Raw genomic sequence first — 12114 nt, forward strand, 5'->3', positions numbered from 1 at the left:
CAAGACCACCTGTCGAAATATTGTTTAGCAGAACCGATACCCGATTTAAAAGCGACTACGATCGCCGAAGCTATGGCGAGGCGATTAATTGCGCAATTCGGAGCTCCCCGTGCGATCCTTACTGATCGCGGAGCAGCCTTTACCGGAAATTTACTACGCGAAATATCCAAAATCTTTCACATAAATCAAATAACGACTTCCGGCTATCGACCACAGACGAACGGAGCGCTCGAACGAAGTCACATACTGTTAGCGGAATACATAAAGCAGTATGCCGGTACGTACGACGATTGGGACCGTTTGTTGCCTTACGCGGAATTATCTTATAACACTAGCGTGCACGAGGCGACAAATTTCACCCCTTACGAAATCGTGTACGGGAGGCTGCCTCGGCTACCGAGTCAGTTCCCCGTGGACGAAAAATTATCCACGTATAATTCGTATATTATCGAGCTAATAAAACGCCTCTCCGAAATACGCGAAATGGCCGGTGAAAATCAAAATCGCGCGAAGGAAACAACCAAAAAATACTACGACAAGAAAGTCCGTCCTTTCCCAGGTAAAGTGAGCGACCTTGCCTATGTCCTTAAGGAACCTCGTAAGGGTAAGTTCGACTCCCAATATTATGGCCCATATAAAATTGTCCAAATAACTGACCATAGTAATATAATACTAGAGGCAGAAAATGGGAAAAGGATAAGGAAGCATGTTGACAAGGTTAAACTGGCAGTGGTATAAGCCGCTAGCCAGATTGCTGAAATTGTACCATAAAAAAATATATCGGAATGTACAGCGGAGCTACGCAGTAATTGCCGTAAGCGAAGCAAACATGTGTATGAGGGTGTGCAAGTATGAGTGTGAGAGGTACCAGTAAAGCGTGTGTAAACATGTTATCTGCATGTGTTCGCAGAAGAGTGCGGGAGTGAGAAAGAGAGACGCGTAAACAACCAGTGTAGGAGTACGAGCCACCGTCCACCAATTCGACGATGTTGTGCGTGTGGGTGCTTCTAGCTTCGACGGCCCTGGCCGCCGCCGAGCTTCGCAGCAACAACGCGTATCACATAACACCCATGGAAGACCAGCCGGGAATTTACTACGAGAAGGTGGCCCCCCTCCGCCTGCAACACGTGGACTGGAGAGTCACAGTGTTCATGGATATAGACGCTTTTATTACGGATTCACCCCCCGCCGAGAGACAGTTAAACGAAGCGTTCGAGGCATGCTGCCGGGTCACGACCAAGGAGGCTTGCCGCGAAACGACAAATTTGGATTACCTACAAGGACTCATGCGGCGCGCTAAAGAAATGGCGAATAACCTTGAGGCCATCTCTCACAACTCCAGACTCAGCGCGCCGATGAAGCCATTACAAATCAGAACTATGAAGAAACGATCGGTCCCGCTAGGTTTCATTGGGTCGCTCAGCAAATCGCTGTTCGGCACAATGAACGAAGAGGATGCTACATATATCAATGCGCAAATCGATCGACTGTTTACTGACCAATCCAATCTCACCCAAATTATCAGCAAGGAAATACATGTAACCCACTCAAAATTCCAGGAGTTGCATCGAGAACATCAGATGGAGTTAGACATGGTTGATAAACTGCACGCACGGATTAATCAGCTATCCAACCAGACGAGTTTGATGATGCGCCGGAACATCCTAGCGAACTTCGCGTACCGAGTGGAGGCTAAGGTCAAGCAGTATATCCAGACTAGCGAGAAGTACCTGCACGCGATAACGATGGCTAGAGAAGGACGCTACGATCCCAGCATGTTAACTGCAACGCAGCTGACCGCCATCACAAAGGAAATAAAGACTAGGGCACCCGATTTTGAATTTCCCCTCGCGACCGAGTACCTGCGAGGTGAATCGTTGTCCCGCGTAGTCAATACGGATATAGTGTTTCACTCGGGCAGGATCCTGATTGTGGTCCACATTCCCCTGCTCGAGCGAACGGCTTATCATCTTTACCGAATGCACGCGTGGCCAGCCTCCCAACGCGGAACGCTGCTAAACGGATCGGCTCATATTCAGCCGTCGGCACCGTATATAGTTGTGTCGGCAGACCACCGTACATACTTTATGGCGGACTCCGTATACATAAACCAATGCACCAGTGTAGAGCGCCGTTACATCTGCTCGATGGAGACGCCTCTGAAGGAGGTATCGACGTCACAGCAATGCGAGGTAACGATGCTAATAAACCCATCAATCGACGCATATAGGCACTGCGATGTGAGGATACAAACGACGGATGACCCGTTCTGGAAGCATCTACCCTCCCAGGGTGGATGGCTCTACTCGTTACACACACCAGAACATATCCACATACTCTGTCCAGCAAGAATGGAAGTCTCAACCACGTTGAAGGGTGCCGGGATACTCCACCTCAGCGCTGACTGTGTTGGACGCACCCGAAGTACCTCCCTCACTGGAATGCGGGTTTACGAGAGTCGAGAACAATACTTTCATGCGCCGGAAATTTCACTGAATATTTCTCTAATTGCCCCCAGCTTCGGAAAACCGTTCGAGGAAAAATTAGAAAACTCGGGACAACGCAATATACTGTCGCAATATACCGAGAAGGACTCAGCATGGCGAATGTCACGTGCTGACGAATCCCTGAACGACGTACAACGGCGACTCTCAGAAATCGGCGGACACCGCCGTGACAGAGAGGAACAGCACGTCCTGTTTACGACCGGGTTTGCCCTGGACCTCCTTCTTGGAATAATTTTGGCTACATACATATGGCGAGCCAGCATCTACAAAGTGGCTAAATGGATTGGGTTGCCATGCGGACGCCCGAAGCGTAAGGCACATGCAACACATTACGAAGATATCGAGCTCGCCCAGACAAAACAGGACCCATGTCGAGACCACGGCGGCGCCGGAAACCCGAGTGCGGCCCCAGAAATTGCCCTACGTACACGGTACGAAGTGGAAAAGGAAAGAACAACGGGTCAACCCAAGGGAAGAGGAGGAGAGTCTTCTTGCCCCCTTCCCCGCCAAGAGGCTGAGGTGGCATACTAGGAAAATAACACCCCCAGAAACATCGAGACTTCTCCCACTACCACGCCAAAGGGAAGGAGAGCCAGAGGGCCTAACCAAACGCCATTCGATTCCCGGAGTTGGACCCGAGTAGTCGCAATTTAGAAGAAAATTCTGCACTTTGAAAATCAAGAGGAAAATGTCCGACGCGGCTTACCTAAATACATTCGCCCGGGCGAAGGCAGCGAAAGAGTGCGCGGTCTGCCGCGAAAGCTTAACGCGTTGCCCAAAATGGGTAACCTGTTACCTGAAATGGGCGGATCAGGGGAACGGATCGGACCTCAGCCCCTGTCCACTTTGTGTAACGGAGCGACCAGGAGAGGAACGGCTGGCTCACGCACTCTCGTGCTTATCCAAGTGCGAGATAGCGATCCGGCCACCGGTACGAGTACCAGCGCCAGTGAGAGAGCTACCACCGGCGAGAGCAGCAGCGCCCGAACCAGCACCGGCTGAGGCGGCGGTTTCGACCGTTTCGCCGAAGCTGGTGGTGACAGCACCACCTCCGACGGCGAAGGCGACGACGGCGGCGATGACCCAGGCGGTGGAAAGGCTGAGGAGTGGCACCTGTCCCACCTGCGAAAAGCGAGGAGACAACGAGCATTGGGAGGAATGCTACCTGAAGCGTTTCCTCTCCCACCGGAGACCGAGAAACTCGACCTGTACACTCTGTGGCAAGAGTGTCGGAACCAGGCCGGGCTTACACGCGGGCCACTGCGTGGAGGCCTTCGGTCGCCTCCTGGTCGAGAAGAAAGCCTCCGCCGCACAGGCGGCTCCGGAGGCCGCCCGAGAAGAAAGACCGGCGCCAAGGATCAACGCGCCAGTTCAGGCGACGACGTCGCGGCGCCATACCCCCGCAACCAAAGACAAGTCAATACAAACCGGGCGGGACACGAAAGACAAAGGAATCCAAACAGACCACCTGGTCATCTTGGGAGGGGAAGAGGCTCCCTTCCTGATTGACTACAGGAGGCTGACCCGGGCGATGGTTCCCGCCGCCCGTACGCGGATCCTGGGTCGCTGGATCGCCCTGGAAAGGGAGATAGAGCAGTTCCTCGGTCCAGCAGACGATGAAGAACCGGCAGAGGGAAATCTCATCGAGTGGGAGGTACCACAAGGCGAGATTTCACCCGCTACGCCAGGATCCCCGGTTCCCCTCGCGGACCTTCTGGAGGACGAACCGGAGGTCGTCGAGGACCTAATTCAGTGGGAGACTCCACCCGCAACCCTCCAGGCCGACCCAGCACAGACGGAAGGAGATGATAACACCAAGGCCGTCTGAGGAGACCCGAGGACCAAGCTCACGAGGGCGACGCAGCTGGCGAGACGCAAGGACGACCGAGCGACGAGCCAGCAGTGTAGTGACGAGTGAGTGACAAAACCAAAAAGTGTTGTGTGTGTGTGTGTGCGCGGGTCATGAAAGAGCGTATGTGCAACACACAATCAATGTAAATACCGAATGTATGAAATGTGCGGTCAGCGGTGAGCCAACCCTCCAGTGTCCGTGTTACCGTCGGCCCGGCGCACCGAGTCGATGAGGGCATCGACACCTAAGGGGGGAGGGATGTCACGAGCGCCGCACATTTACCCGAAATTGTAACATATTACCGATCATAACAATTATCATTTTTTATTATTATTATCTTTAGAGACAAGGAAGCATAGGTTTAGTTAGTCCATATAATATATCTTATTTTAATCAGTTCGTGGTATAGCCAAGCGCAACGGCGTAGTTGGACAGCCAGCAACGTCAGCGTCTTCGCGCCCGCCGGATCCCGGGTGTAATCAACACCGGGATGAGGCGAGCGCGAAATCACGCGCTTCGAGGATGACCGTTGCGAGGCGAGCCTTTGTTTTAAATTGCAAAGTCAGCAGAAATTCGCTCGCCGCCCGACGTTCCAAGGGGTGTCGGACGAGCGAGCGAAGACAGTCCCGTTAGAGACAGCATCAAACCAACATCTACGGAATCAGGCTCCTTCAGAGCTGTCGAGTAAAGAGTTATCAGTCTTGGGTCTCCGACGATCACAGAGAGAATTCCCTGTAAATCTATCCGCGGTCATTCAAGCATCTCGCGTCGCGACATCAGTCTGTGAAGTTAGAATTAAGCGCAATAAGCAAAGCCACGAACTTAATCAAGCCGTGTAGTACGTAAGTGAGTGAGTGAAGGTGTAAGCTTCGGCACCATCGAGGCCGAAGCAGAATCCGAGAGAAAGAGTACGAAAGAGCGAGAACGTGAGTAGTATAGGAAAATACTGTAAGCTTCCTTGTCGTTAACCTTGCTGCCTTTTAGTTTTTCATTAAATATTTCTACTCGCTTCCATTCAGAAATTGGTACCACATAATTGAAATCCTCCAACCATTTCCCACGGAACGCCCTGTAGAGGACGTTCGCCTCTGAATCCACCAAAATTAAATATAAACCTCGGTAATAACAAAGAGGGTGAAGTCGTCGCGTGCGAGACCGCTCCGCACGTGACACCGGAATCCTGCCAAGGTCGCGTTCTGGCTGTCGACCAGCCGATCCTCAGCCTGCCCTCTCTAATCAGTTTTTTGGCCGCCTGTGCGTCCACTTCGGCGCAGGCTGTCTGGACTCCTGAGCCTTCTTTCGGTACCAGGAAGATGACCCGTGGTGGTTCCCCTACGCCCCGACTAATTGCTATAGCGAGTTCCTCCCGGGTTACGGTGGGTTCTATACCCGTAAATATCACCCTAGTTTTTCGAGGGCCCGGTATAACTGCGGTAAGTCCCTCTTCTGTAATCCTTTTGGTCAGGATCTTTGCTTCCTCCGCGCTGCCGGTGTCGACTAAGGCGTCCTCGGTTCTTGCAGCCTTCCGCACCGCTCTGACGTCTACGTCACTGGTGTTGACCTTTTTTTTAAGGTATTTAATCAGCTCCTGGTAGGACTTACCCTCAGCCCTGATTATGATCATGGCGGCCCGTGTGGTTGCGCCTATGGTTACTCCCCGGTTCGCTTCTTCTGCGTTCTGCTGCGCAGGGTTCTGGGTGGATTCCCTGGCGGTAGTCGATTCCTGGGTAGGGGTGGTGGCGGTGTTTCCGTCCTCCTTGTCGCCTGTCGTCGGCATTTCCTCTAGGATGCTCGTTGCCGTAGATGTGAGTATAGCCCCGCCTGTGGGGTGCTTGGGCCTTTTTTGTTGCGGGGACTTTTCCGTTATCGTTTCTTCGCTGCTGTTTCGGTCCCTCTGTCCTTCTGATCTTTTTCTACGCCTGCCGGTGTTTACCCATGTCTCTCTCACCTCGTCGACTTCTTCGTTGCTCAAATCAATTTGAGGTTCGCTGCAAAAGTCGTCGATTACCTTCTGTCCGTCCTCCCTTCTTTGATGAAGTAAAGCTATCAGAGCGTTACTAAATCTTTTCTCCTTCGTTATCGTGACCAGGATTTGACTAATCTTCATTGTCCATGTGACTATGAGCTCTTCTCTCTCGTCCGTTGGCAGGTATTCGTTGTACAGCTCCTCTGTAATCTTACGAACGCACCCATCCGCTTTTTCGCGGATTTCCCTGCGCAGGTTATTACTGCTGCCATAGGTTTTCATTATACTCCTGCCCGGAGTAGCCAGTTTGTCCACCGTATCTTCCAGCTTTATCCTCCTACGGGCGGCAGGTGTTAACTCCGTCCGGTTTCTTTGGTCGTCTTCATCGATTATGATGCCTGTCGAATTTCCGGCCATTCCAGCTGCGGTGTAGTGAGCTGTGTTTCTTGGATCCTTCTTAGTGGGTCCCTCGTGGGTCCTCCCAGTTGCATTTTCCTGAGCCTTGGGGTCCACCCAGGAATTCGGGTTGTAGTTACTGGATTTCGACGGTCGGTGGCCTACTCCCTCACCCCGTGCCGCCGTGGCTGGTGCTCCGTACCCCTGCTCCGTAAGATTTTTTCTGTGATGTCCCTCGATGACGGGTTTTTTTTTTTTCAGGGTCCCTCCCTTAGGTCGCCGTTAGTCACTCTCCGCTCCCTGTGGACCTTACCGGCAAGGTAGAACCTACTGGGGCCCGAAGGCCCCGCCGGCATCGCTTCACCAGTTCATCACGGGGAGCCTCAAGCCCCCCACACCACGACAAGGTGGCGACCCTGTGGGGGGGGCACGCTCGCAACCTGGGCATCATTATGCAATCCAATCTTTCGTGGCACAAGCACATTTTGCACATCTCGTCCAAGGTGAACTTCACTCTCTTTCGCCTAAAATAAAATAAGAAGCTTCTATCGAAGAAATTGCGCATCATGTTTATAACTGCACTTGTTTTTCCTCTTATTGATTATTGTTGCCTCGCCTATATCGATTTAACCGGTGAACAGAACCTGATATTGGAACGATTAATCAATAACTGTATTCGCTTCATTTTCAACGTACGTCGTGACATCCACATCTCCCCATATCGCAATAGCTTATCTTGGCTTACGGTTTCTAATCGCAGAAATTACTTTATGGGCATCCTCATTTTCAAGCTTCTCAAATTAAATGTCCCTTCCTACATCTATGACCTCTTCTCTTTTGCTCCCATATCGACTCGTCCAACTTGTCTCCACTCTACACCAACATTTTCCATCCCCTTGCATCGTACCTCCACATTACGCAATTCCTTCGTTCTCTCTGCATCTTATTTTTGGCATTCCCTTCCTCCTAGCATCACAACTCTGCAGTGTCTCTCCACCTTCAAGAGAGATCTGCGGACGCATTTGTTGGCTTTGCAACTTTAATATATTCGGTTGCTCTCATTGCGTGCGGTTAATCGGCTTGCTGGCCACTCTCCTTTTCTTTTCTTTTCTTTCCTTCTATTCTTTTTCTTTTTCTTCGCACTACTTCCATGCTTTATTTGTGCTATATTCGTGCTCGCGGTTTCTCCGCGTCTTGACTCTGTACTCTGTACGCTTTTTCTCAGTTTTCTTAGTTTTCTTAGTTTTCTTAGTTTTCTTAGTTTCAAGCTCTCAGGTCAAGTTTTATCACATTATATTTTATTACATTATATTTACTCTATTCTCATGTATGCATTGCCCACGGAGTTTTTTCTCCAGGGCATAATAAAACTTATTCATTTATTCATTCTCTCTCTCTCTCTCTCTCTCTCTCTCTCTCTCTCTCTCTCTCTCTCTCTCTCTCTCTCTCTCTCTCTCTCTCTCTCTCTCTCTCTCTCTCTTCTCCCTTTCTCTCTTCTTTTTTTACGTTGATTACTGTAGTTTAGTCTGCCATGATGCCACAGAGTACTTAAATCTCAAGTCACAAAGACTAGTAAATAGTGGCATTAGGTATATCCTTAGCCTGCGGCGAGACATCCATATAACCCCTCATCGTGTCAAGCTCCAATGGCTCTCTGTCGTGAACCGTAGGCTTTATTTTACTGGATGTCTCTTCTATCAAGTGCTCGTAATGTCTAGGCCATCCTATCTAAATAAGTTAATCCCTGAGGATGATCGTAGTACGTGACGATCATCCAGATTAGCGGCCTCTTCTCAGGGCATGCTGCTGCCTATTCCGTTCGCCAGGACAGCGGTCTACCAAAACTCCTTTCCCCTATCTGCCATGCGGTTTTGAAACAGCCTTGCATCGTCTCTAAAAAACTCCCCGTCGCTTGAAGTTTTCAAACCTAAGCTCCACCACTATCTCGTAGCAGCAGAATCGGGCTCTTCCGTGACCCAAATAAGATCTAGGCTATGATTGGCAGCGGCCGTAGAATAGGAAACTTCATAGCGTGGACAAATTATAAATTATCTGGTTTTCGTCTATCCACTGTTGTTCTACTTCTCAATGTATTTCTATTTCCGTTTTATTATGTTTTACGTTTATTCTCATTTTTATTCTTAATTTTATTACTACTCTTCATTTATTTTATATATTTTCCTGTACTACCTATTCTTATCCTGTATCTATCTAATTGTGCACTATTATTTTATTCCTACCTTCGGTTCTTTAAATTGTAAACCATCATCATTTTCATTGACTACCAACTCTCAATTGTATATCTATTATTAGTTAGCTATTTATTTATTTTATCTCTCTGGTTTGATAGTTAGTAATATATCCTTTTTATCATGTTACACTTCTGTTATGTTGCACTATTATCACTGGATCTACTGTAAAATCCAGATCTTGTATCTTATGTTACTTGCCCTAAAACCCAAGCGGGTCATGGCATAATAAACGCGATCTATCTATCTATCTATCTCTTTCTCTCTTTCTATTCAATTATTTATTTATTTTATTTATTTTATTTATTTCATCTATTATATTTATTTTATTTATTTTATTTATTTTATTTATTTTATTCATTTTAATCATCTTATTTATCTCATTCATCTTGTTCATTTCATTTATTTTATTTATTTGATTTATTTAATTTATTTCATTTATTTTATTTATTTCATTCATTTCATTCATTTTATTCATTTTATTCATCTTATTCATTTCATTCTTTTATTTGTTCTATTCATTCCATTTATTTTATTCATTTTATTCATTTTATTCATTTCATTTATTTCATTTATTTCATCAATTTGATTCGTTTTATTCATTTCATTTATTTTGATCATTTCATTTATTCTATTCATTTTATTTATTTCATTTGTTTTATTCATTTCATTACTTTAATTTATTTTATTTATTTTATTCATTCTATTTATTTTAATTATTTCATTTCATTCATTCATCATATTCACGTTATTTATTCCATTTATTTCATTTATTTTATTAATTTTTTTCATTTTATCCATTTTGTCCATTTTATTTATTTCAATGATTTTATTTATTTTATTTATTCGATTTATTTAATTTTTTTCATTCATTTTATTCATCTAATTTATCTTATTTATCTCATTTATTTTATTTATTTTATTTATTTTATTCATTTTATTTATTTCATTCATTTCATTTATTTTATTTATTTTATTTATTTCATTCATTTCATTCATTTTATTCATTTTATTTATTCCATTTACTTCATTTGTTTTATTTATTTTATCTATTTTATTTATTTTATTAATTTCATTTATTTTATTTATTCTATTCATTCTATTCATTTTACCTATCTTATTCATTTCATTCATTTTATTCATTTCATTTATTTTATTTTTATTTTGTATTCATTAATTAATTTATTTATTTTCGTATTTGTGTGCGTGTGTGTGTGTGTGTGTGTGTGTGTGGGCCTAGGGTCAAGGGGGGAGCTAGGGTGGACCTAGGGGGGAGCGCGCCATTGTGTGGTCCAGAACTCTCATATATACACTACTCCCGGTGACGTCATACACACCCCCAATTTCGAGTTCGGACATCTTCTTGGTTGACAAATTCTCCAGGCGGCTTACGTGGTCAACTTCCGTCAGATCCATTGCATTCCAATCAGTTTTTTTTTTTTCCACAAGTAAGAGCAGTTCACGACGCGAAGAGGCGATGAGAACAGAGTGATTATCGAAATAGGCTCACGTTTTACATACGATCCACCTCAACTACAATTTTCCATCAGACAATTGTCGAAACACATTTTGTGAAAAAAATTTTGTCGGATGAATTTATATGGAACCACCCCCCTTGCCCCCAGACTGGTTCATTGACAATATCACCCGGTGTTTCGTGGAAAAAATAATTCACGATATATTCAATAGCATTCAACCGCTATTTCGAAACGATTTATTTCACCCCCACGACCACCTCCACCCAATAAAGACACCACATTCCACAGGTCTCGACCTGCATTTCGTGATGAAAATTCGACGATCATTTTGAAGCATACAACCGTTATTTTTTTTTTGAAACGTTCACTCCGGACCACATGATATAATAAAAAAAAAAATTTACCATTTCGCAGCAAGCATTGAGAACATCACGCGGAGTCGATCGATGGAATATCGATTGATCGATAATGCGGTGGGGGGCGCCACATACGACAAACCTGCGGTAATACCCGGTAACGCCAAACTGTCGGTGATATCGGAGATAACAATTTCGTCGGTGTGATGTTTACCTTCTAACGAAAAAAAAACAAAAAATTTTAAATCTCTGCTCATCCGACGATGAAAATATCAAAATGGGTGCTCATCCAACTAAGCAACAATCAGAATTGATGCTCATCTGACTGAGCAATAATCAGAATGGCTGCTCATCCAACTGAGCAAAAATCAAAATTAATGCTCATCTTACTAAGCTAATAATTCATTGTCAAACTGTGTGTCGGTAAAATTGGGCAAAAATACTCGTGGCGCCGTCTATGTTAACAGCCGGTAACAATATCGTGGGTGAGGCTCACCATCGCGGTGGTAACATACCGACTGTCGTAAGGTAGGCATCGTGGCTAATTTGCCGGTATGCCGCCATGTTGTGTCCCAGACATCCCGTATCCACACAACCCGGGGACTTGGAAAAAATTTTTTTTTCCCGTACCCGTTGCCACTTGAGATATAAGCAGTTCAAATCGCCAGACAGCGAACGCAAGGCCAACAAGCGACTGGATGAACCGGTGGACCCTCGGTACGCTGCCGGATTCGGGGATGGTAGGCCGACATTCAGACGGGAAAAAACGTGGCCCTGATTTTATCGATGATACGTCGACCGTCGGTCGTCGTCCTCGATCCCCAAGGAACTTGGGAATTTTTTTCGTCCCGGGAGACGAAAAGGCAATGCGTCGCGTCCCGTGATGGTCGACGCTGGACCCGCGAACCGACAGCGGCACGGCGCAACTGAAGGAACTTCGTCCGGGTCGACCGGAAGGCAATCCGTGGTGTCCCGGAGTCGAGCCGATGTAAACATGCCGACGATGGACCGACGTACGCCCGAGCTTCGGCCCGATGCGGTGCCACGGGACTTGTAAAAATTACGGTCCGAGTCAAGCAAAGGGCAATGCGCGGCGTCCCGGAGTCAATCCGGGGCCGGCGGGACTTGTGAAAATTTGGATCCGAGTCGGACGAAAGTCAATGCGCGGCGTCCCAGTGTCAATCCGGGGCCGACGGGCCGACGACGGACCGAAGAACGCCCGAGCGTCAGCCCGGGGCGGCACGACGGGACTTCGAAGAATTCTCGTCCGGGTCGAGTGAAAGGCAATGCGCGGTGTCCCGGAGTCGATC

General features: G+C 46.8%; 1 protein-coding gene across 1 annotated transcript; it reads right to left on the reverse strand.

Annotated features, from left to right (window-relative positions):
* Positions 1-5374: 5374 nt before the first annotated feature.
* Positions 5375-7205, reverse strand: LOC138190777 (uncharacterized). Its single transcript, XM_069135073.1, has 2 exons — positions 7035-7205; positions 5375-6925 (listed from the first exon to the last, which is right to left on the reverse strand). The coding sequence occupies exons 1-2, from the start codon at positions 7203-7205 to the stop codon at positions 5375-5377; spliced, it is 1722 nt and encodes a 573-aa protein (XP_068991174.1).
* Positions 7206-12114: the final 4909 nt, after the last annotated feature.

The sequence above is a fragment of the Neodiprion pinetum genome, chromosome 4, assembly GCF_021155775.2.
Source record: "Neodiprion pinetum isolate iyNeoPine1 chromosome 4, iyNeoPine1.2, whole genome shotgun sequence".
In the NCBI taxonomy this organism is placed as follows: domain Eukaryota; kingdom Metazoa; phylum Arthropoda; class Insecta; order Hymenoptera; family Diprionidae; genus Neodiprion; species Neodiprion pinetum.

Excerpts from the sequence above, each read along its gene's own strand:
- LOC138190777 (XM_069135073.1), bottom strand. The coding sequence starts at position 7,205 with ATGTGCTTGTGCCACGAAAGATTGGATTGCATAATGATGCCCAGGTTG. Across the intron at positions 6,926-7,034 it reads CAGTAGGTTCTACCTTGCCG|GGGTACGGAGCACCAGCCAC; the intron begins GTAAGGTCCACA and ends CTTACGGAGCAG.